The sequence below is a fragment of the Hyperolius riggenbachi genome, chromosome 4 (genome assembly GCF_040937935.1).
Source record: "Hyperolius riggenbachi isolate aHypRig1 chromosome 4, aHypRig1.pri, whole genome shotgun sequence".
NCBI classification, from domain to species: domain Eukaryota; kingdom Metazoa; phylum Chordata; class Amphibia; order Anura; family Hyperoliidae; genus Hyperolius; species Hyperolius riggenbachi.
This window is the reverse complement of record NC_090649.1, coordinates 306,099,385-306,123,655: the sequence shown is the minus strand read 5'-3', so window position 1 is coordinate 306,123,655 and position 24,271 is coordinate 306,099,385. Positions and strand designations below refer to the sequence as shown.

General features: G+C 42.0%; 1 protein-coding gene across 3 annotated transcripts in view; it reads left to right on the top strand.

The window, feature by feature from the left end:
• HBS1L (HBS1 like translational GTPase) overlaps positions 1–24,271 on the top strand; it is a 126,508-nt gene that overhangs the window by 84,873 nt on the left and 17,364 nt on the right. For all 3 annotated transcript variants that reach the window (XM_068231618.1, XM_068231617.1, XM_068231615.1), the window contains exons 7-13: positions 1,311–1,476; positions 8,597–8,714; positions 9,158–9,304; positions 10,253–10,327; positions 11,144–11,261; positions 13,789–13,857; positions 14,548–14,652. In XM_068231618.1, coding sequence (XP_068087719.1) covers positions 1,311–1,476; positions 8,597–8,714; positions 9,158–9,304; positions 10,253–10,327; positions 11,144–11,261; positions 13,789–13,857; positions 14,548–14,652 — 798 coding nt within the window. The remainder of the gene's footprint in view (positions 1–1,310; positions 1,477–8,596; positions 8,715–9,157; positions 9,305–10,252; positions 10,328–11,143; positions 11,262–13,788; positions 13,858–14,547; positions 14,653–24,271) is intronic.

Here is a 24,271-nt window from a genome sequence, read left to right as displayed (position 1 = left end):
AATTGCAGCAAAAGTTACCATGATTTTACTGCAGTTTTGCCTCGATTCTCATTCAAGTGAATGGAAATGCGTTTTTCAAATCGCAGCAGAAACCAAATGCAGCGCAGCTAGTGTACAAGGGCCCTTAGATTATTTACTGAACTAAACATGTGCTATGAAGTGTTTGTGGTTGGAGGAAAACTACACTGGTAGCCAAATCACATTGCTGGTGAACTGATCACTCTACCGATGCTTAAGTGATGTTTGTAAAGTATGCACTGGTGCTGGCACTTGCAAGACAAGCATGGCACACTTTGGGTCTAATTTATTAGGGTCCCAAAGGATCCTCAGTAGGAATATCATAAATTATTTTACAACCTGAACAGTATAACAACTGTCTGGAGTTAAAGAGGAACTGTTGCGATTTTACTGTAAGTGACAGCAACGTAGGAGAAAGGTAATTTATGGCTCATTTTACTCTGGGAGAAATGTACTTTTTATTTGTATGTGTTTTAAATTTTAAGATTTTCCTCCGACAGTTCCTCTTTAAGTGGTTAGAATTTCACACCCTTACATCAGTCAAGTCAGATCATAGTAAGGACTGCTGGGAGGTGTATGATTTAGTGATTGGTGGGTGTATGAATTAGTGGTTTCTATTATTAATCTGGACAGTCTAAAATTATTTCAAAAAAATGTATTCACTGCAGTAGGGTGCATGTCTGCAGTCTTACAACTGCTAACTAATAAACGTTTCAGCAACCCCCACTGTGTTTTAGTATGCATCAAGGGAGAGCTGCAGTATTTTACCACATGATAGACCTGTTTTTTAATCCAGTCCAGAGTTTGCTGGACCACTTCTTATGTCCCATGCTGGGGAGCTTGTGTAGCACTGGAGATGCTGGCTATAGCTCAGGGTGAATGTGTTAGAACTACTGTATCATATAGACCTTCAGGCCAGAGTGAGGGGCACAGTGTTCCTGAACTGTCTGCATCATGGTAAGTGGCCAAATGTGTGACAACATTCAGGTTTGTCTTTAGTTGTTTAGATTCATCTTCTTACCACTAAGCAATGTAAAATACAGTATATGCTGTAAATTGAATACCATAGAGCTTCAGTCCTGTGTTTTTGTTGGCCATGAACCTTGTAGATAAAACTTTTAGGTCAAGAGAGCAAGCACTTCTGTGTCTGGGATTCAATTCTTAAATCATGGACTTCAGAGGTTACAATTGTTGTTTCTATAAATAAATGTTGCGTTTCTGTAGTCAGTGTTCACGGCTATAAAATGATGGCTTCTGATCTAATATGGTTCCTTTTTACTTTTTAAAATGAGGTCACGTTGATGCTGGAAAAAGTACACTTATGGGCCATTTATTATACCTCTTGGGACACGTCAACAAACGAACAATGCACAAATATGAACAAGAGTCCAAGAAAGCAGGGAAAGCATCTTTTGCATATGCCTGGGTACTGGATGAGACGGGAGAAGAAAGACAAAGGTATTTATTCATTAGCGTTGAGGAAAGTATAGTAAGAGGTGACCAAAATTGATCAAATGATTAAAAACAAGGAATGTGTGGCCTAACCTCCCAATAAGACACAATGTTAATCTGTAAATATTTCACAGAGCTGCTCTCACATTCTTTCAATTAGTGCTAATGGACCATGAAAAATTGTAACATTTAAAATACATGAAAACACAAAAAAGATAATTTCTCCAAGAGTAAAATGTGATATAAATTACTTCTCATTTGTTGCGGTCACTTACTGTAGGTAGTAGAAATCGGACAGAAGTGACAAGTTTTGGATTAGCCCATGTCCTCATGGGGGATTCTCAAAGTTTTCTTTAATTTCAAAAGCACTTACTGAATCTCAGTTGCTCAGTTCAACTGCCAGAATAGTGTGGAAACAGGTAGGTATACTATATCTTTAGAGCAATATCTAATATGAAGGTGTGCAAATACAGGCCAATAAGATTAGTAACCAACAAAGAAAAGCAACCTGTATATAAACACTGCACCACCTTGTAGAAATGTACAAATGGCAATTTATTTATTGAATAGCAGAAAAAACACGAGTAAAATCAATTAAAAACCGGACCATGTTGTTTAAACACATGATAATGTCAAAACAGGAATTAAAAAAACGACACCCCACCCAACAATAAATAACTAACCTGCGATACCTACAGTTGTGTTCAGAATTATTCAACCCCCACTGAAATTGAGTGTTTTGGCCAGTTTGACATTGGTTTTGATCATTTCAGTCATCCTGTTTACAATCAAAACAAAGAGGCACTTGTAAGTCAGACAAATATAACATAACAGTTATAATGAAATAACTACAAATGTCTTTTCTGTGCTCACATCATTATCCGTTTTATTTAACCCCCAAGTGACATTCATTCTTAGTACTTAGTACAACATTCTTTTCCAGTTATAACAGCTTTTAAACGTGAAGCATAGCTTGACACAAGTGTCTTGCAGCAAACTACGGGTATCTTAGCCCATTGTCCATGGGCAAAAGCCTCCAGTTCAGTCACATTCTTAGGCTTGCGCGCTGCAACTGCTTTCTTTAAGTCCCACCAGAGGTTCTCAATAGGATTTAAGTCTGGTGACTGCGATGACCACTCCAAAATGTCCCAGCCTTTAATCCGCAACTATGCTCTAGTGGACTTGGAGGTATGCTTGGGATCATTGTCCTGTTGAAAGGTCCAACGTCTCCCAAGCTTCAGGTTTGTGATGGACTGCATCACATTCTCATCCAATATCTCCTGGTACTGAAGATAATTCATGGTACCTTGCACACGCTGAAGCTTCCCTGTACCTGCAGAAGAAAAACAGCCCCAAAGCATGATTGACACCCCCCCCCCCCCATCATGCTTCACAGTAGGCAAGGTGTTCTTTTCTTCATAGGCTTTGTTCTTAGTCCTCCAAACAGCGTTGATCCATGTGCCCAAACAGTTCTAATTTTGTTTCATCAGTCCACAGAACGCTATCCCAAAACTTTTGTGGTAGTGTTCTATGGACTGAGTACTAAGTACTAAGAATGAATGTCACTTGGGGGTTGAATAAAACTGATAATGATGTGAGCACAGAAAAGACATTTGTGGTTATTTCATTATAAATGTTATGTTATATTTGTCGGACTTACAAGTGCCTCTTTCATTTAATTGTAAACAAGATGACTGAAATGATCAAAATCAATGTCAAACTGGCCAAAACAATCAATTTCAGTGGGGGTTGATTAATTTTGAACACAACTGTATATACTCAGCTTGGGGTTCAAAAGCTCATGCTTGGGGCTCATTTGAACCCCAAGCCAAGTATATAGGTAACGCAGGTTAATTATTTATTGTTGGGTGGGGTGTCGTTTTTTTGAATCCTGTTTTGACATAATCATGCGTTTAAACAACATGGTCCAGTTTTTAATTGATTTTACTCGTGTTTTTGCTGCTATTCAATAAATAAATTACCATGGAGATCCGAGTCTGGATTGTGATAACTAAAGCCTGATCATCATGAGGTGCAGTACACGCAGAGGAAGTGAAGTATAAAACGTAGTGATAAGGAAGCAAAGAACATATGCTTACAATGAGATCAGTGCTGATAGAGTGCATAAATCTTAAGTATGACAGGCATACAAATAGATAGGTCACAGTAGGTAAATACTACACCGGTAAGCTTCTCCAAGTGTGAGGGAGTGAGGTAGCAATAGATCCAGGTGGTGGGGGCGTGCAGGAACGCTCCACGTGTGGTGTGGTCCACGTGACCACTTCGTCAGGAGCGAAGGCTCATGGGAAGTTTCCTCTATTATATACGAACAAGGAGTGATGGGATTGGTTGGGCCTGAAAGGGGAGGGTATGTGCCTGTCCAGGATTTAAGGGCGCATGCAAATATGCGCTTCCTGTATAGTGGCACGCATAAGTCCCCGTGAGGATGACCAGCGGCGTGAAGGAGCGGAAATGCGTCAACGTCAGCACGGAAAACCACGCTGGGACGCATATCGGCATCCGGGTCCTCAGTAAAGAGTGGAAGTGTGTCACCGCTGGTAATACAACCACGCCGGGACGCACTCCGTTATGGATACGGTGGCCCAATTGGTCCCAAATACTGCAATTCAAAAACATATATCTGATTCATAAAAATGAGAGCATGATTCGTCAGGAAAATACAATTTAAACAATGCACACATAAGGAAACACATGGAGAAACCCTGTGAGACATTCAGATAGGGTGGGGAGCTGGTTATAAATAGGCTAGATGTGAATTATATCCAAAATGAAAAGGACCAGGAGTAGTCTGCACAAATTATGGTCAAAGTTAACGGGGGGCACTAAACAAGCGTTCATACACTTAAAGAGACTCTGATGCGAGTCTAAATTCACTATTTTAACATGCAGCCATGTAAAGAACTATAACCCCAGCTAAAACGCTGCTATCCCGTGGCAAAACGAGGGGTTAATACCCACCAAATCTCCCCTGCAAAATCCACGACTTTCTTTGTCGTGGATTTTGCTCTTCCTGGAGGCAGAGCTATGAGCTGTAGCTCTGCCTCCATGCACGTCAATCGTCACGCGGATCTCTCCTCTCCCCCGCCCCTCTCTGTGAAGGAAGATTGAGAGGGGCGGGGATTGACGCGCTGAGAGGCAGAGCTACAGTGCTTAGCTCTGCCTCTTCAGGAAGCGCTCCCCGGGCACCACGGAGGGGATTTGGGGTTTATAGACACCTCGTTTTGCCGTGGGATATCAGCGTTTTAGCTGTGGTTATACTTATTTACATGGCTGCATGTTAAAAAAGTAAATGTAGACTCGCTTCAGAGTCTCTTTAAAGGGAACCTAAACTGAGGATATGGATTTTTCCTTTTAAAATAATACCAGTTGCCTGACTCTCCTGCATCTCTAATACTTTTAGCCACAGCCCCTCAACAAGCATGCAGATCAGGCGCTCTGACTGAAGTCAGACTGGATTAGCTGCATGCTTGTTTCAGGTGTGCGATTCAGCCACTACTGCAGCTAATGAGATCAGCGGGGCTGCCAGGAAATATCCATATCCCTCTCAGTTTAGGTTCCCTTTAAGGGGGGGCACAATAAGTGTCCAATAACCAAAGTAGTGCATTCCTATTAGGAATCCCCACATAAATACAATTCCACAGAGAGCGCACAAGAGTGTTCAAGACAAAAATTATGTGATTCAAAAGGATCTTCATTCATAGGGGGCAGCAATAGAGTTCATAAAGGTAGGTCCAAAAGATCCATTCACAGAGGCGCACCGGAGATACTCCAGCAGGGGGAGGCATATCAGGGAAAGGATGCCTGGATAATGCAAAAAGTTGATGAGAAGTTTGCTGGAGGTTGTGGAGGATCTAGGTTTTCTTTTTTCTATAATATAATCAAAAAAAAGGGTTGGTTAAGAATTTTTATATATTTTTATATATAATAAAATAGAGTATACCTCAGTCACAGGTGTGTTGTGATATTTGTATAGTGGGTCATGCCAATAAAGGGGTGTACAATAAATACAATAAATGGTGTATAAGTGAATACCAAACACTGCAAATGGAACTTGGATCAGGCACCACTCACTAAGTGCCCACTCCAGGTAATAGAAAAATTAGTGACATGCCAAACTGCTGGAACAACTTAACCCCCAGCCATGAAGGTAGGTGAGACAGCCTGCATCTTTGTATAGATGCTTTCCAGGGAGTGCTTTTGTTAAGAACAAATTAAATACTGAGAATCTCCAATTAAGTCATGGTCTACTCTAGTCAAAAACCTGTAAGTTCCGTTCTACTAACTATTGTGACAGCAACATAGGAGAAAAGTAATTTACAGCTCATTTTACTCTGGAAGAAACCTACTTATTATTTGTATGTGTTTGCATGTATTTTACTTTTTTTTTATGCTCTGGTGATTCTTTAACCACTTCGCATTCAGACCTTGTTTTAAACTTATTGACCAGAGCAGTTTTGACAGTTTAGCTATGTTCCTATTTAATCAGAAATCATTTTATCCCTACTTATGAAAAAAAAAATGAAATATATATATTGTTTTTTTCAAGACAAACTAGGCTTTCATTGTATGCCATTTTTTTCCCCTCAAACAATTTAGTTTTCTATGAATTTTAATGGGGAAACAAAACAAAAAATAGAAAAAACATGAATTTCTCAGGTTTACCAATTCCAGTTTAAAAATAAAAAGTGCTACTGTAGATAAAAAACACAAATTTTGTTTGGCTATTCTTACTGCTTATCACGAAACTTAGATTATGTTCCTGTCACAATTTATGGTGAAGATATTTGATTCTGAAATAATGTTAGAGTGTGTTTTTCACTATGACATGAGAAAATACAAGTATTTTTAATAGTAACAAATCTATCTCATTAGCTCAGGAAACTTATATTCCCATTCACAAATTAGTCCTGCATCAGATAGTGCCAGAAATGTGCACAGGAGCAAGCCCAATCCTGCACAGCACTGCTTCAATACAGGTCAGTAGATCTACTGACCTGTGGCTTAGATGAAGTCCCAGAGGACGTATAGCTACTGACCCGTGGACGAAGTGGTTAACGGCACTACTCCACTAGATTTCGGATTCTAGGCTGAATTAGATCAATTTAAATTCATCTTATAAGTGGATCATATTTTCAATCATCTGTTAAAGGGGTACTTTGGACCCCTTTCCAGTTTGCCAGCCGTTGTCAGTGACCTAAAAACAGAACCAGTTTCTGTTGGAATGTCAGCCTCCTCTTTTTCTCGGTCACGAATCCATCTTCTGATTCTAAAAAAATAAAATATTTTATTGAGGTTTATTGTGAACTAGTAAAGATACCTGTATCCCAACCTCTTTGGCAGTTCCTAAATGTGCTTTCAAAATAAAGAGACTGCTTTCAACAGTACAGGCTTCTACTGGAACATTCTCCTAACATGCAAACCAGTAACCAAGGAGAGATATAAATCAGTCAATCAAAGCCTTTAACTACTGGTTAAACAGCTGCCACCTGCAAGAAATCCGATATTGCTGAAAATATTGTATCAACAATGGGATATTAATAAATACAACAATATCTATTTCTCGTAAGTTCTAGGTGGTCGTTTGGCAAAGAAATACACATCAACAGTATAAATAAAGTTGATATTGCATGTGATATTTGCGATACAGGTACAGACATTGATGAGCTACAGAAAGCAACAAGTACAGAGCAATTGGACCATATAAAAACATACACTATAGAAAACTATTCCCACAATGTATACATTAATATAATAACATTAGTGCAGCTTCCCAATATATCCTAAAATACAGCCCACATTACACAGACCCATTACATCTTACCCAGCCAGGACAGCCAGCAGCCCCACCAGCAGATCGAAAACAAACCTCACCACATCTCAAAACCTATATCCCCCTTGACTCCACTCCCTCACCACACATCACTTCCCTTTTACGAGACTGTGTCATTGGCAGAAAGAATGCTTTTCAGCAGATTTAAACTTTATCTCCGCCTTAAGGTCAGTTTTGCAGGAAGTGAAGTCTTTTGTTTACTAATTGCTTGTGGAAGAAGATTCTAGCACCTAGGCTATTTACCTGTGTGCTTGGAAATGGCTGCTCAAACAAACAAAAGCTTTGAGTCCTATATAGCTCATTTCTTACACACCTATTTCATGAACTACTCGATTTAGTAGAGAGACATTCTCTGTCTTCCTTGGTCAGTGGAGATTTAAAGAGTAACTGTCAGGCTGCAAAAGCTAATTTAAACCTCTATTTTCCTGTGTTAAACAGTTTAAAAGGAAGTCAAAAAGGCAATACTGAAGTTAAAAATCTCTCTTACTGTGATGTGTGCTGACAGCAAGGCTCTGTATTCCCAAGCCCATAAAAAGGACGAGAGGACGCATACCATACAGCAAAGCATTCTGGGGCCCTCCCCTCGGCTGCTAGTGAGAAGTTACAGGCTCAAGTTACAACAGCATGTCCAGCTAACAGCATTGATAAATCTCCAGGCAGAGTACACTGCAGGAGTCCGCTATTGTTCCTAGCCACATGGCTAATTAATATTCACTGCACAGTACTGTTATTTAGTATGAGCTTTTCTATGAGTGGAATCATCAGGAAGCAGGCAGGACATGACGACACATTTGGCTTCATAGGAGACAGACAAACATGGAACCTGCCATGAGCTGTCAGGAGCATCATTCTCTGCAAATACTATATAAAGATTCTGTGAAATCCAAACGTGGACAGTGAAATGCATATGTAATGTAAGTACAGCCAATATTTAGCTACTGATATATGTGTTTATTTTCTCTGAGACCTTATACCTAACAGCTCCTCTTTAACAAAAAGTTTTTGTAATTGTGAATTTCTTGCTGTTAGCTTTTTAAAAGAAATCTGTTGGCTTGCAAGATAACGCCTTGAGCCCCAGAAATGCAGCTGAAAGAATCTCTGTTGTTCAAGGAGGTCACCCCTACTGGTGCAGATACAGATTCCTAGCAGCTAAACCTCTGTGTGTATCCAGGCACGAAGTTTCACCTAGGCAATGAAGAGTGTTGGTGTCATTTTTACTTCAGCTGACATTTTCTTATTTTGACATATTTAGCTCACATGATTTTCTTTTTTCAGGGGAGTAACAATGGATGTAGGCATGACCAAATTTGAAACAAAATCTAAAGTTATCACCTTAATGGATGCTCCTGGGCACAAGGATTTCATCCCAAATATGATCACAGGTGCTGCACAAGTAAGTGGAGATGTTATGGGCATGATGTTCTGGATCTGTATAATAAAATAAAACAAGATGCATTCAGTCTGGTGTGTTCACATAGATCGTTAAATGTTAGGGTTCCCAAATAGTAACTGCTTGCTTAACCCACCAGTCTGTCACAGATCTGCCACCATTCATTTATCTTAGAAGGCATGTTGTGTTTAGATCATTTCTATTCAAACATGAACTTTAGAGGCAAGAGTGCTAACTATTTAGGCACTGTGCAATGCAGTTGTTCTATATTTACACTGTAGATTTTCAGTCCATGTTATAGAATTTGTTTCCGAAATCACTGAATTATGTTTCATCGGTCCTCTGGAGCTGAGAACAATCTCATGTTTTCTGAGTGTGTTTGAATGTATTCCCTATTTTGTTCTGCATATATTTTCTTTGTGTATAGACTGTTTCCTGTCTTTTAGGCTGACGTGGCCATTTTGGTTGTAGATGCCAGCCGTGGTGAGTTTGAGGCAGGCTTTGAAGCTGGTGGACAGACGCGGGAGCATGCCTTGCTGGTGCGGTCTCTTGGTGTAACTCAGCTTGCCATTGCAGTGAATAAGATGGATCAGGTAAACTTTCTAATGTTTGTTAAGCGTCAAGCTTCTAAATCGAGGTGCTCACTCACTCCTAAATAATTCATTGCTCATGCTGCCCACTTTTACTGGATGATGTTTTGCTGCTTAGTAAATAGAGATGGCTCTAATTCTGACTTAAAGAGACACTGAAGCGGAAAAAAAATATGATATAGTGAATTGGTTGTGTACTATGAATAATTACTAGAAGATTAGCAGCAAAGAAAATATTCTCATACTTTTATTTTCAGGTATATAGTGTTTTTTCTACCATTGCATCATTCTATAATATGTGCAGATTACACAACACTCAGCATTCAAAATGAGTCTTTCAGAGCAGTCTGTGAAGTAATGACCTCTCCTCTAGCAGAGAAAAAGTAAACAGTTCACTTACAGTTGAGATAATAAAAGTCAGATAACAGCCCTCTCCAAGACTAACTTAGTCGGAGAGCTTAATGGCTTGTTTGCATAGAGATAACAACTGGAGTTTCTCAACTCTTCCTGTACTGGAAATAATTAGACTGATGTATCTGATCTTAATGTTTTATTTCTTAGCTGTGCTACACATACAAATCATAATATCATCATTTTTTTCCCGCTTCAGTGTCTCTTTAAGATAACCTGTAACAAGGAGGTGCAGCCTGTGCTGGTGTGAAGTGACATTCAGATATAATAACACTCTGTATCCAAGTTGTGTGTGTGTGTGTGTGTGTGTGTGTGTGTGTGTGTGTGTGTGTGTGTGTGTGTGTATATGTATATATATGTTTATCTAGATAGATAGATAGATAGATAGATAGATAGATAGATAGATATCTCTATCTATCTATATATCGATACGACTCATCATTTTGATCAAACTCCAATTCTCAATTCGACAGGAATCTGCATTTTGTATACCAGACATTACATTACAACTAGATTCATGCCACCTTCTGTTTCTTGCAGGTTAACTGGCAACAAGAAAGATTTCAGGAAGTTACCAGTAAGCTTGGGCACTTTCTAAAGCAAGCTGGATTTAAGGTACTGTAACTTATATTTTTTTATTTTTCCAGCAATTTTAACAATGCCATTTTAACTTAGGTAGTGTGACTCAATTTACAGAATGACCTTTAGTGTATGTTTATCATTTCATACTGTATACCAAGTGTAGAGAAGCTAGGAATTTAGCCTATTTTAGCAATGGGTTTTCTGTTGCCTTTTAACATAAAGCAGAACTCTTCCGAGTCAGGTGCAGAATGTCAGATGCTGGTAATGAATTTTTCAGATTTTGCAGACAAGATTGCAATACTCATTAGGCAACACATTCTGCAGCTCTGGCAAGAAAGCAAGGTTAGATTACAAGCAGGAAATCCCTGATTCCTAAAAGAGTTGCACACTTGGCACTCACACCAGAACTGCAATACTAAGCCACCGCCCACACTAAATCACCACCCTCAACTGGGGTGCCCACACTAAGACCCACCCACATGTACTTCCGAGTCTGTGCATATTTACAACCTACGGTTAGTATATAGGACTCCTGGAAGATCGGCTGTTGAATGCGCAGTTGCTGTCTGCTAACTAAGTTTAACTGTCAGCTGGTCGTAGTGTTCTGTTGCCATGCATAATTACATCCTTCGTTTAGTATATAGGCTGTGCATTAGTAAAACCATGTTATGTAGGCCTGTTTTTTTTTCTCCCTAACAAAACTTTGAATTGATTAATTCATGCTGCATTTCATACACACTTCCCTTGCAAGTCAAGAATTTCCACTGATACAAAAGGCTTTTATATTTTTCTTTAATTCTTAATATTTTTATTTATTAATGCAAAGATGATGTTTTTTTGCCCATCTAGGACAGTGATGTATTTTACATTCCTACCAGCGGGCTGAGTGGAGAAAATCTGACTAAAGCAAGTCAAGTACCTGAACTCACAAGCTGGTATAAAGGACGGTGCCTAATTGACCAAATCGGTAAGATAACTGATAACTAACTAATAGTGTGAACCTTTTAATAATAAAAAACACATCTGAGTGCAGTGAACAGATAACTTCAAAAGTTTAAGATTTGTCTGTAAAGGTACTTGTACAGTTATAGATTCTCTGGGCTGGCAGGTCCGTTTGGTGGTCACAGCATATGCATGAACCTGATTCCTTGGGGACAGGGTATGGTGTGCAGTTCCTCGGTGGAGCTGAGCTCAGCGGGGGAAAGAGCTAGTCCAAGGATCCGGTGTGATGATGCAAGGCCGTCTGATGGGACCAAGAGAGAGGCTGCTGACCTGCACAGCCATGTGGGGGGGACCCTGCTGCCGTCGGACATGATAGATCGAGGCAGGACTCTGCTGGCCAGAGTGGTGGGCTGACAGCTGTGGGACCAGCGAGGACCCTGGGGCACGGACATTGGGGGTGGGCCAGGCTGCCTAGGGGCTGGGTCAGAACCTGTGGCCTGGCATCCTTGGAACCTGGGGGTCCTGGAGTTGGTGGTAGCATTTATTTGCAGCTGAAGGGAGCTACTGTTGTCCTGGCTGGAGCAATAAGAAGTGAAGGATGGACACCATCGGTTGAGACTACCACATTCCCTGTTGTATGATGGCCTCTTCCAAAATCTAGCCCCCTGCTTGTGGCCAGGTGTGGAGAAGCTGCAAAGCCATCTCCCAGGGCCAGTAGTACAGATCCAGAGGCTGAGCTGGAACAGGAGAGCGGCATCCTGGTGGCGGTGGAGGGGAAAAAGCAGCAGTGGCGAAGTAGCCACAGCCAAAGTCATGTGGGCCATCAGCTGGAGCTGCACCACGCGCAAGCCACCGATCATGAAGTGAATGCCAGGAGTAAGGGCACTGGAGCTTAAGTACTGCACATCTGCCTACTGAAATGTGCAGATGTGCAGTACTGGAACATTCATTCTGAGTTACACAGACAAATCTCTTTTGCCTTCTCTGGTCAGTGTTCATTGTGGGTCACCCGATCATACCAAACAGCAGAGTGACTACTATTCTTCATTTAAATGGAGTTCTTCATTTGAAGGCTACCCATGGTGATGGGGAAAAATGACTTTTACCTACTTGGGGCTTCTTCCATAATTTTTAAGATCCCTCAATGTTCTCTGTGGTCCACTCCAATGATCTACGGTCAGCCCACTCAGTCAGTGACTCGGCTTATTTCAAGGAGAGATTATGGGGAATGGGAAAATGAGGAACGGACACCACACATGAACATACCACTGTGCTTATCTTGGATATATTTGCCACAAGTCAGGTATCCTTTAAAGGGACCCTGAGCAGTGGCCTAAATTGAAAATCTGGACTTACTTGGGGCTTCCTCCAGCCCCTCATAGCCTGCATGGTCCCCCCGCATCCTCTTGCTCCCTGCCGTGGTCTCCACTAATATGGCGATTTCGGCTGAAGCCGCTCGTGTGCGCCCCCGGCGCATCATCACGCTAGTCGCCGTAAGCGTCCATCACGTGTGCAATTCAGAACTGTGCATGCGCAGGCCGCTTATGGTGACCGGCGTAATAATCGCCGGATTACCGAAGCTGCCGGCGGGGCCACGGAAGGGAGCAAGAGGATGCCTGGGGATTTTGCGGGCTATGCGTGGCTGGAGGAAGCCCCAGATAAGTCTAAGTTTAGGCCACTGCTCAGAGTCCTTTTAAATAATAGGCTCGTAGGCAAGCAATAAAACACGTTATTCTGGATATGGATTTTCAGCTATGTGAAGAAAATGTATTCATGTTGACTTCACTGGATATAAATATATCTTCCTAGACAAATGTGTCCTTGTGAATTTTGGCTATAATTTTAGGATCAGGATGATACCATTTATTGGCTAACTTAAGGCTACTTGCACACCAAGACGTTGCGTTAGGTGCTACGTTAAGGTCGCATAACGTGCACCTAACGCAAGGCCTGGTGCTCTTCGATGTGGACGTCAGAGTGAGCCGCGTTGTGCAACTCACTCTGGCGTCCGTGATGCCGTGATGCGTACTCTTGGACGCATGCGGCATCACGTGGTCCCGCCGGCCAATCGCCGCACAGAGCGGCCGCACCAGGAAGTAAACACTGCATGTCACAACGTGCAGTGAATATTAATTAGCCATGTGCCTGGCCGCTCTCCGCTCCTCCCCAACATGACTGAGCATGTGCAAACAGTCTAACGCGGCTTAAGCCGCTGTAACGCCGTAGCATGCTGCACTTTCGGGAGAACGTGCAGCGTTACATGTAACGCAACGTGGGCTGTGTAAACAGCCCACTTGTGTTACATTGCTGTGCGTTGGGGGAGCGTTACAGGCTGCAATAACGTGCGCCTGTAACGTCTTAGTGTGTAAGCAGCCTAAAAGAATATGTGTAATCGTTTGGCTAATAAGCCTTCTTTAGACTCAATTCCTGTATGCTGACAAGATGTTAGAACAGGCAGCTTATATACACTAAATTTTTGCTTTCACTGATGGCTAACCTGGTACAATACTCTACTGCTTTTGTAATTCACGGCAATTTTTTTTTTAATACAGATTCATTTAAAGCCCCCCAGCGTTCAGTAGATAAACCCTTTAGGTTCTGTGTCTCAGATGTTTTTAAAGGTGAGTAATTTTCTTTTACATGTTGTTATTATTATTATTATTATTGTATATGTTAGAAATTCATCTGTGCTCTGTATTAAGCCTTGTACAAACACTAGACTGTACTTTGTCTAGGCAGCTGTTCGGGATGTTTTGGCTTAGAATCCAGTGTGTGTACAGGTGTCCACAGAAGTCTGCCAATGTTGCTTAATAATCTGGCATGCAAGATCTTTAAGCGACAATCAGGGGGCGTAGTCCATTGTTCCCCATTGTTCCTTCGTGCACTGCATATCATCTCTGTTGTTCTCCCCATACCAACCAACAGACGCAACGCTCTGCTATAGCAAGGCAAAGTCTATACAGTACTCACCTCATGAACTGTTGCCAGAGGGTTTAAGTCCCAATCGTTATGGGCAACAACAAGCATTGTGCATGTCTACAAATGTTTGGTTTGTGTCATTTTGGTGGATGCACCTGCCAGCTACAAGCCTCACTCTCCAGTTAATGCACCACCCAAGTCCTTTACATCTATCCCTACCCTATCATGTCCTAGCAGCATTTGTTTTCCTTTTAAAATATTCTTCATAGAAAAATGAATGAAAAACGAATTAAAATATTTTTGGGCCAGCTTTATTTTTTTATTTTTTTTGTTTTTAATGAAACTATGAATGGACTCCTTTTGGTGTTTTAACACTCGTTCTCTGTACACAGATCAGGGCTCAGGATTTTGTGTGACTGGCAAAATAGAAGCTGGCTATGTTCAAGTTGGTGACCGAATGCTAGCAATGCCTCCTAATGAAACCTGCACAGTAAAAGGTAAGAATAAGACATTTGCAAACTAGCTATCTAAGAATGCCGTTTGTAATTTTTAGTGTTGCATCTGTTTAGCTCAGCAGACACTTCTGAAAGTCCTGTCTGCACCTGAAACTGAAAAAAATGCTGTCAAACTGATACTGACTGTTAAATAAGAAATCCAATGTCTTGAAACGAATTTCCTCACAGGTGACTGTGTGTGAAGAGATGTGCTGGTACACGTGTGAGACATTTCACTTGTCAGTTGTTGAGAGTTAGGAGGCTTCTTGCACTTGCTTTGGTTTGCTTTCTCACGCCACCGGATGATTCCCACATCGTTCTCTTACTCATGTTTGTTTATATAGGGGAGCATCAGTATTGCCCTTTGCATCACTATGTAGCCTCAGAGCGTTCATACTAATACGACAGGGGGTTATGTTTTGGATTTGACTCCTAAAAATAAGATCGCTACGTATGTGAAAGTCTGATGTTTCTGATAGCGTCAGCAATATAAATCAACTTTTCTCACAAGTCAGAGATTTCTCTGAAACTGCTTGTAAGGAGAAAAAAACGTTACGTGCATTTTTGTGACTGCATGACTGTTATTCAGTGGAGTACAGTATATAGTGTATTTTCCCATATTTGTTATATTCCTTAAGCTATTTAAAGTGTGTGTTGGACAAGATAATGGTAACACCTTGAAAATCAACTAAATATATTTTAATATGGTGTAGGTCCACCTTTTATAGCCTCAATTCTCCGAGGCATTGATTCATACAAATTGTGAATTGTTTCCAAAGGAATTTTAGCCCATTCTTCAGTTAAAACACCCTCCAGTTCTTTTAGAGACGATTGCGGCGGAAATCGACTTCTTACTTGAATCTTTAATAACGAGCATAAATGCTCAATAATGTTGAGGTCTGGGGATTGTGGTGGCCAGATGAGATGCTCAACTTTATTAGAATGTTCCTCGTGCCATTCTTTCACAATTCTAGCTGTATGGATTGAGACATTATCATCTTGAAAGATGAAATTCCCCTCCAGAAACAGTTATTGAACCATAGGTTGAACTTGGTCACCCAAAATTCCTAAATAGTCTCGGCTGTTAATTCTTCCATAAAGGGAAATCATTGGCCCGGCGGATTTCCAAGAAATGGCACCCCAGATCATCATGTTTTACAGTTGAGAGAAGGCAGTCTGGATGAAATGCTTCTTTCGGCTGTCTCCAAACGTACACTCGTCCGGAGGTCGGAAATAAGGTAAACGATGATTTGTCAGAGAAAATCACACTGCTTGAGGGACCAATTTTTCCACTGCTTGAGGGACCAATTCTGGTGGTTTCTACACCACTAAACGCTTTGAAACATTTGTCTTTGAGAGCAGATGTTTTCTAATTGCAGTTTTTCCATGAAATCCAGACTTGTGCAGCTCCCGAACGAACAGTTTTTGTGGAAACTGGGTTCTGTGAGTGTTCATTCAGCTCAGCAGTGATTTTAGGAGCCGTGGTCTTGCGAGTCATTACTTTTGAGACAGTACCTCTTGAAATGCCAAGCATTCGGGCACTTTCTGTTACAGTAGCACCTGCCATACGAGCACCAACATTTTGGCCACTTTGAAAGTCTGAGAGATCTGCCATTTTTATAAATTATAACCAACTTTGTTTTAAATATCTGTAAAAAAAATATATATATTTTAATTAAACATATCAAATAACAAAAATAATAAACCAAAAAATTTTACTTGCCAATTTTGATTGCTTAAAACATGTTCAAAGATTATGGTGCCAAAATGTTAGATATTTCCATTATTCTGTCCATGTATGTATGTATATATATCAGCGCCGTGTAATATGCTGACGCTTTATAAATACAATAAATAAATTATATATATATATTTATATATATATATATATATATATATATATATATATATATATATATATAGTGGAGGAAATAATTATTTGACCCCTCACTGATTTTGTAAGTTTGTCCAATGACAAAGAAATGAAAAGTCTCAGAACAGTATCATTTCAATGGTAGGTTTATTTTAACAGTGGCAGATAGCACATCAAAAGGAAAATCGAAAAAATAACCTTAAATAAAAGATAGCAACTGATTTGCATTTCATTGAGTGAAATAAGTTTTTGAACCCTCTAACAATAAGACTTAATTCTTAGTGGAAAAACCCTTGTTTGCAAGCACAGAGGTCAAACGTTTCTTGTAATTGATGACCAAGTTTGCACACATTTTAGGAGGAATGTTGGTCCACTCCTCTTTGCAGATCATCTCTAAATCCCTAAGGTTTCGAGGCTGTCTCTGTGCAACTCTGAGCTTGAGCTCCCTCCATAGGTTTTCTAATGGATTAAGGTCCGGAGACTGACTAGGCCACTCCATGACGATTAATGCGATTAAGTTGTCCTTTGCCCTTAGCAGAAAAACACCCCCAAAGCAAAATGTTTCCACCCCCATGCTTGACGGTGGGGACGGTGTTTTGGGGGTCATAGGCAGCATTTTTCTTCCTCCAAACACAGCGAGTTGAGTTAATGCCAAAGAGCTCTATTTTGGTCTCATCAGACCACAACACCTTCTCCCAGTCACTCACAGAATCATTCAGGTGTTCATTGGCAAACTTCAGACGGGCCTGCACATGTGCCTTCTTGAGCAGGGGGTCCTTGCGAGCCCTGCAGGATTTTAATCCACTGCGGTGTAATGTGTTTCCAATGGTTTTCTTGGTGAATGTGGTCCCTGCTAATTTGAGGTCATTCACTAACTCCTCCCGTGTAGTTCTAGGATGCTTTTTCACCTTTCTCAGAACCATTGACACCCCACGAGGTGAGATCTTGCGTGGAGCCCCAGAGCGAGGTCGATTGATGGTCATTTTGTGCTCCTTCCATTTTCGAACAATTGCACCAACAGTTGTCACCTTCTCTCCCAGCTTCTTGCTAATGGTTTTGTAGCCCATTCCAGCCTTGTGCAGGTCTACAATTTTGTCTCTGACATCCTTGGACAGCTCTTTGATCTTTCCCATGTTGGAGAGTTTGGAGTCTGCTTGATTGATTGATTCTGTGGACAGGTGTCTTTTATACAGGTGACTAGTTAAGACAGGTGTCCTTAATGAGGGTGACTAATTGAGTAGAAGTGTCTAACCACTCTGTGGGAGCCAGAACTCTTAATGGTTGGTAGGGGTTCAAAAACTTAAGGTTCGTATACACGTCCGATAAAGATCGTTCGTTACGAACGATTCGTGACGTTTACACGATATTCAAATTAGACGGAAAAGATCGTTCGTAATGAACGATTGTGTACACACGTCAACGATATAAGTATAAAGTACTGAACGACGAACGATTAAAAAATGCGTGCGCAAACGGAAGTGACGTTATGACAGGCAATAAGAACATGCGTTATCGGACGATCTTTGTACACACTGCAACGATTGAACGATTATCTTTCGAAAAAATCCGCCGGGTTGGATCGGTCCGATTGAACGATAACGATCGTTATCGTTCACAAAAACGATCGTTCACACTTTTTGAACGCACGATTATCGTTCCGATTGTCGTTATCGTTCGTTTTTGAACGATCGTTATCGTACGTGTGTACTCAGCTTTATTTCACCCAATGAAATGCAAATCAGTTGCTATCTTTTATTTAAGGTTATTTTTTCGATTTTCCTTTTGATGCGCTATCTGCCACTGTTAAAATAAACCTACCATTGAAATGATACTGTTCTGAGACTTTTCATTTCTTTGTCATTGGACAAACTTACAAAATCAGTGAGGGGTCAAATAATTATTTCCTCCACTGAATATATATATATATATATATATATATATATATATATATATATATATATATATATATATATATATATATATATGTATAATATATATATATATATATATATATATATATGTATAATATATATATATATGTATAATATATATATATATGTATAATATATATATATATGTATAATATATATATAATATATATTATATATGTGTATATATATTAATATAATATATATATATATATATATATATATATATATATATATATATATATATATATATATATATATATATATATATATATATAAATGTATAATATATATATATATATATATATATATATGTATAATATATATATATATGTATAATATATATATATATGTATAATATATATATATATATGTATAATATATATATAATATATATTATATATGTGTATATATATTAATATAATATATATATATATATATATATATATATATATTATATATATATATATATATTATATATATATATATATATATATATTATATATATATAATGTGTGTGTGTGTGTATATATAATTTTTTTTATAGTGTCGTTGTGAGATATTTTATGTATTCATACAAGTATTGCTTGTTCTTTGCTATCATGACTGGTATTAATTTATAAAGCACTGAAGATCAGCTGATGTTAAATTTTACTAAGCTAGAGAAAATAATCATAAAATATTTACGTATATGTTGTGGATTTTGAATGTTTAGTTTGTACATTAAAAACTGCGCTGTTGAAAGACTTATAAAGCTCATATGTACCGTATATACTTGACTATAAGCCGACCCCCCAACGTTTACCTAAAAAAAAACAGGGGAAAAATGATAGACCCGAGTTTAGGCCGAGGGTAGGAAGTGCAGCACCTACTGTATATTGATATACCGTATATACTCGCATATAAGCCGACCCGCATATAAGCCGAGGTACCCACTTTTCCCTCAGAAACTAGGAAAAAGTGTTTGACTCGCGTATAAGCCCCCTGCCAAGTATAGCCCTCTCTACAGTAGACAGATGTGCCCAAGGATGATACAGCTGTGTTTCAGGGCCCCACTAGATGATGTCATTGATATGAGACACCTCGATTGCCACACAGGAAGAATCCCTGATCATTGCACCACTGACACGTTGCTTGCACGTTCTGCTCCACAAGCCAGGGGACACAGGTAGTCCTGAGCAGCACACTCTTCACACCATGTTGCAGGGGATGAGGAGCACAGACACAGCAGGAAGCTATCAACAAAACCTGCTCCACCATCCGTTCTGCTCCACTGACTCGCATATAAGCCCAGGGGGTAACTTTTCAGCACATTTTTTGTGCAGAAAAATTAGGCTTATACGTGAGTATATACAGTATATTGAATATATTCAATAACTTGTATCCCCCCTGCATTTAAATTCAATAACTCGCATCCACCCTGCAGATGAACATGTGTGACATGTGCAGCTGTGTCCCCGCTGCCAAAGCTGTGTGTGATATGTGCAGCTGTGCCCCTCTCCCACCCTGCTGGAGCTGTGTGCATTGCATTTTAGGCTGTGCTGAACGCCCTCCCCCCCAGCTGCGTGCATTGCATTTTAGACTGTGCTGTCTCCCCCCCCCCCACCCTCTCCCCCGGAGCTGCATGCCTTTTCATCAGCAGACCGTCCCCCTGCTTTACCGGTGTAAAGCTGTCTGTGTCGGCATGTATCCCCTCCAGCCCCGTGTTCAGCTGTCACCTGCCGGAGCGCTGTATTCGTCTGTGCGCTGCTGCAAGCATGTACCCCCAAGCTGGAGTAGTGTGAAATTGTATTACCCAGCATTTGCAGAGTCCTCATTCCAGGAGTCATCTTCGCCACCTCTGTCTGTCTCATCTGTATGACGCGGACTCCACTCCATTTATGCTCCACTGCTGGGGATCATAGAGACCCGGACGGACAGAGGAGGCGAAAATGAATCCTGGAGTGAGGACTCTGCAAATGCTGGGTAATACAATTTCACACCGCTCCAGCTTGGGGGTACATGCTTGCAGCAGCGCACAGATGAATACAGCACTCCGGCGGGGGGCAGCTGAACACGTGGCTGGGGGCAGAGAAATAAATGCCGGCGCAAACCGCTTTCCACACCGCACACAAGTCCGGCGGGGGACATCGGATCATGTAGCTTCAGCATAGGAGGATATTAAATGCCGGCACAGACAGCACCGCACACAGCTCCAGCGGGGACGGCACACACCACACGCAGCTCGGGGGGAGGGAAAGACAGCACAGCCTAAGACAGCATAGTTCCAGTGGGCGGGGCGAGGGAGGACAGCAAAAGTTAACACAGTGCACAGGATAACACAGCACGTAGCTCCATGGGGGGTACAGCCAGCACTACTCGATTTAGCGACTCGGGTATAAGCCGAGACCCCCCACTTTTGAGACACTTTTTTTGGTCCCAAAAACTCTGCTTATACTCTAGTATATACGGTAAGTAAATGTAATGGTTTATTCAAGTTCAGGATGAAGTATGTCCTTTTTGAGAAAACAAGTCAAAGTCCTTTGTTCTAGATTGCACTGCCACTGTGAGCCATCTGCCACAGAGGCCTCCCAGTGCAGCTGCTGCACCCAGGCCTGAGGCATCTGAGGGATAATTTGCATATTCAGTAGTAGTGCATTTTGGGTAACCACAAATGTTCACTTATAGCAGAATTATTTCAAATTTCCTTCCTGTTTTAACCACCTGGGTACCGCCTAATGCCAATGGGTGTGGCCATGGCGGCAGCCCCAGGACCGCCTAATGCCAATTGGCGTCAAGTTCTGGGGCTGCAGTTTCCCAGGGAACAGCCGTGCGCTTGCACAATAGTTTCCTGCCACTTCACGGAACGGAGTTCCGTGATTAGCCCGCTAGCCGCCGATTGGGCTAGCAAGGCTGTTTGTAAATGAAAGGAGAAATAAATCCCCTTTGTTTACATCTGTACAGCGCTGCCGGGGACCGCAGCGCTGTACGGATATAAACAAAGGGGATTTATTTCCCCTTTCGTTTACAAACAGCCTTGCTAGCCCAATCGGCGGCCTCTGGCCGGGGAGCGCCGTCCTCTCATAGGCTAATGCCTATGAGAGGCGGAACAGGACGGATCGCTGTCCTGTTCAATACAGGATCTCGGGAGGAGGGGAGGGAGGGAGGAGGGAGGGAGAGAGAGCCTCAGAGGCTAAAAAAAACAAAAACCGGCCACAGCGATCGGACACCTCAGGCGGCATGTCCCCTTAGGGACAAAAAAGGAGGCGAGTCCAATCGCTGGGCTCCATAGCTGGGCTGTGCTGGAGGCTGAAAAGCCTGCACAGCCCAGTGCAGCCAAACAGAGCCTTGGCGTTAGGGGGGGGGGTTAACACTGCGGTCGTCAAGTGGTTTAGAAGGCAAATTTCACCAAGCATTGCCTATTAGTAGGAGAGCTTTTCGGTCTTTTATCCCCCTATACATTCCTAGTGGTTTGGGTCACCCCAAGCTGCTTGGTTACTCTGTTCAAACTATACACAGCCAAATTGCAGTGAGAAGCATTTCCTGTGGTACACATTCACACCAGGTAAACTTTCAGGAGATATTCAGCCCATGTGAACAAAACATTACTGCTGTAAGAACCTATACGTTGGTTGCTATTGGCAACTGCACAACACACCTTTTACTCAGGCACCAGCAACTCATTAGAGCTACAACTCACAGCGACAGCATACAGGAGATAGAGCATAGACAGCCACCTTCACCATTAAGGGGTTTATTCAACAATCAGTTATACAAGTATTCCAACAGGCATCTTTTGTTACATGTTGATTTCTTCAGAGTATAAACAGTCTTTCCTATGTCCTATGTACATCACATATATTTACAGCATACAGACATGAAGCTAGTATTCTAAATTCTAAAGGAAGCGTAGAGAGCAGGATAGCATGCAGAAGAAGATGATCCCTCTGCCATTGCGTCTCTTACTTTTATATGAACATCAAAGAGTTAAATTCTGACATCACCCGAGCCATACCCCCAAGCCTACAATTGGCAGGCATGGGCATGTGACCCACACCCTCATCTAGTGCGCCAGTGCTTTATGCCCTAGATGCACGGAATGCAATATTTTCCAAATATCGGCTCGGTTTACCTTTTCGTATTCTGAATGTCGGGACATTTAGCCCTAAATAACCCATTATGTGTCCTTCTAGAGGAACATGCTTCTTGTAAATGACTTCATAATTTCTCTCCGAGAAACTATGCTTAAAGAGACCCTGCATCTCAAGTCTTTACTAGACTTTAGTACCTGAGGCCTAGAATTCAAGTATACTTACATTGTAACAACTGCCAGAGGCCTCAATGACTGGCACTGAACAGCTGTAGAACAGTGATTTTTTTTTTTTTTTTATGACATTTTCAAACTTTTTTTTCTTTAAGGTGTACCATTGTTCCAGAGGCCATCTTTTATAAACATACTAGCGGACCTAAGCCTGTTTAAAAACGGGCTCTAGGTCTGTGTTTCTGGGCACCCGTCCGTCCGCGCTCACCTGCCGCACACCCGGCTGCCCGCTCACCCACCGCACACCCGGCTGCCCGCTCACCCACCGCACACCCGGCTGCCCGCTCACCCACCGCACACCCGGCTGCCCGCTCACCCACCGCACACCCGGCCGCCCGCTCACCCACCGCACACCCGGCCGCCCGCTCACCCACCGCACACCCGGCCGCCCGCTCACCCACCGCACACCCGGCCGCCCGCTCACCCACCGCACACCCGGCCGCCCGCTCACCCACCGCACACCGGCCGCCCGCTCACCCACCGCACACCGGCTGCCCGCTCACCCACCGCACACCCGGCCGCCCGCTCACCCACCACACACCCGGCCGCCCGCTCACACGCTGCCTGCTCGGCTCCCTGGCCCCGTCGTCCTGTCTCTGTGAGGCTGGGTCCGTGCTGCGAACATGCACAGTAGCAAAAAGCACTGACCAGACCCAGAGACAGCACACGCAGGGACACAGGGGTTTTATTATAGAGGATTGTTCTCTCAATTAGGGGAGTCTTCTAGTATATAATGTAAAAGAGTAGCAAGTGTTTGCTGATAACCCCTGGTCTACTTTTTTATGGAAACTGGATAAGTAGTTCTCTGGAGTCCTAACCACTTCAGTTATTACTCAGGGGGACCTGTGCTACATAATGCACTCAATGGGGGTTTGTCATAGAGCGAGGAAATATTTTAAATGACTGATAAGAACTGTAGACACTTTATCAGGACTGTGGAGTTGGAGTCAAGGATCTGGAGCAATTTTTGGGTGCCTGAAGTCGGGGGTCGGTGGTTTAATAAACTGAGGAGTTGGAGTCTAATGAATTTTGTACTGACTCCACAGACCTGATCATTATCCAATATGTGGCTGCCTTAGGGCCAGATCCACAGGTTCTGCTGCAGTGCATTGTATAGGTTGTAATAGAGCATCATGTTGGAGAGCTGAGCGCTGGTTTGTGCGGTGGGGCGTGCTGGTGGGCATACCCATCGTTGCCAGGTTACATGGACGCTCTCCGTCCTCTTCGCAGGGCGAGTGGGCGTCATGGGTTGACATAGCAGTGGGGGGTGTGGCCAGCAGATGTAGACGGAAGTGCCGCCGTGACGTGGGTATGTAACCCACGTTGATGCGGCCCACAACTTTCCCCATTGCGGTGAACAAGCGCTGTTAGTGCGAAACGGACGTCCGCAGGGGGACACAGACCTGGCGCCCACTTAACCTGCCCTAGCATCTGGCTACGATTTGACTGTAAGTGTCTTTCATTTTACTAATAAACAACCCCAATTGCAGTGCTGGCTTTGCTCTCTCTCTCCGTTGTTAC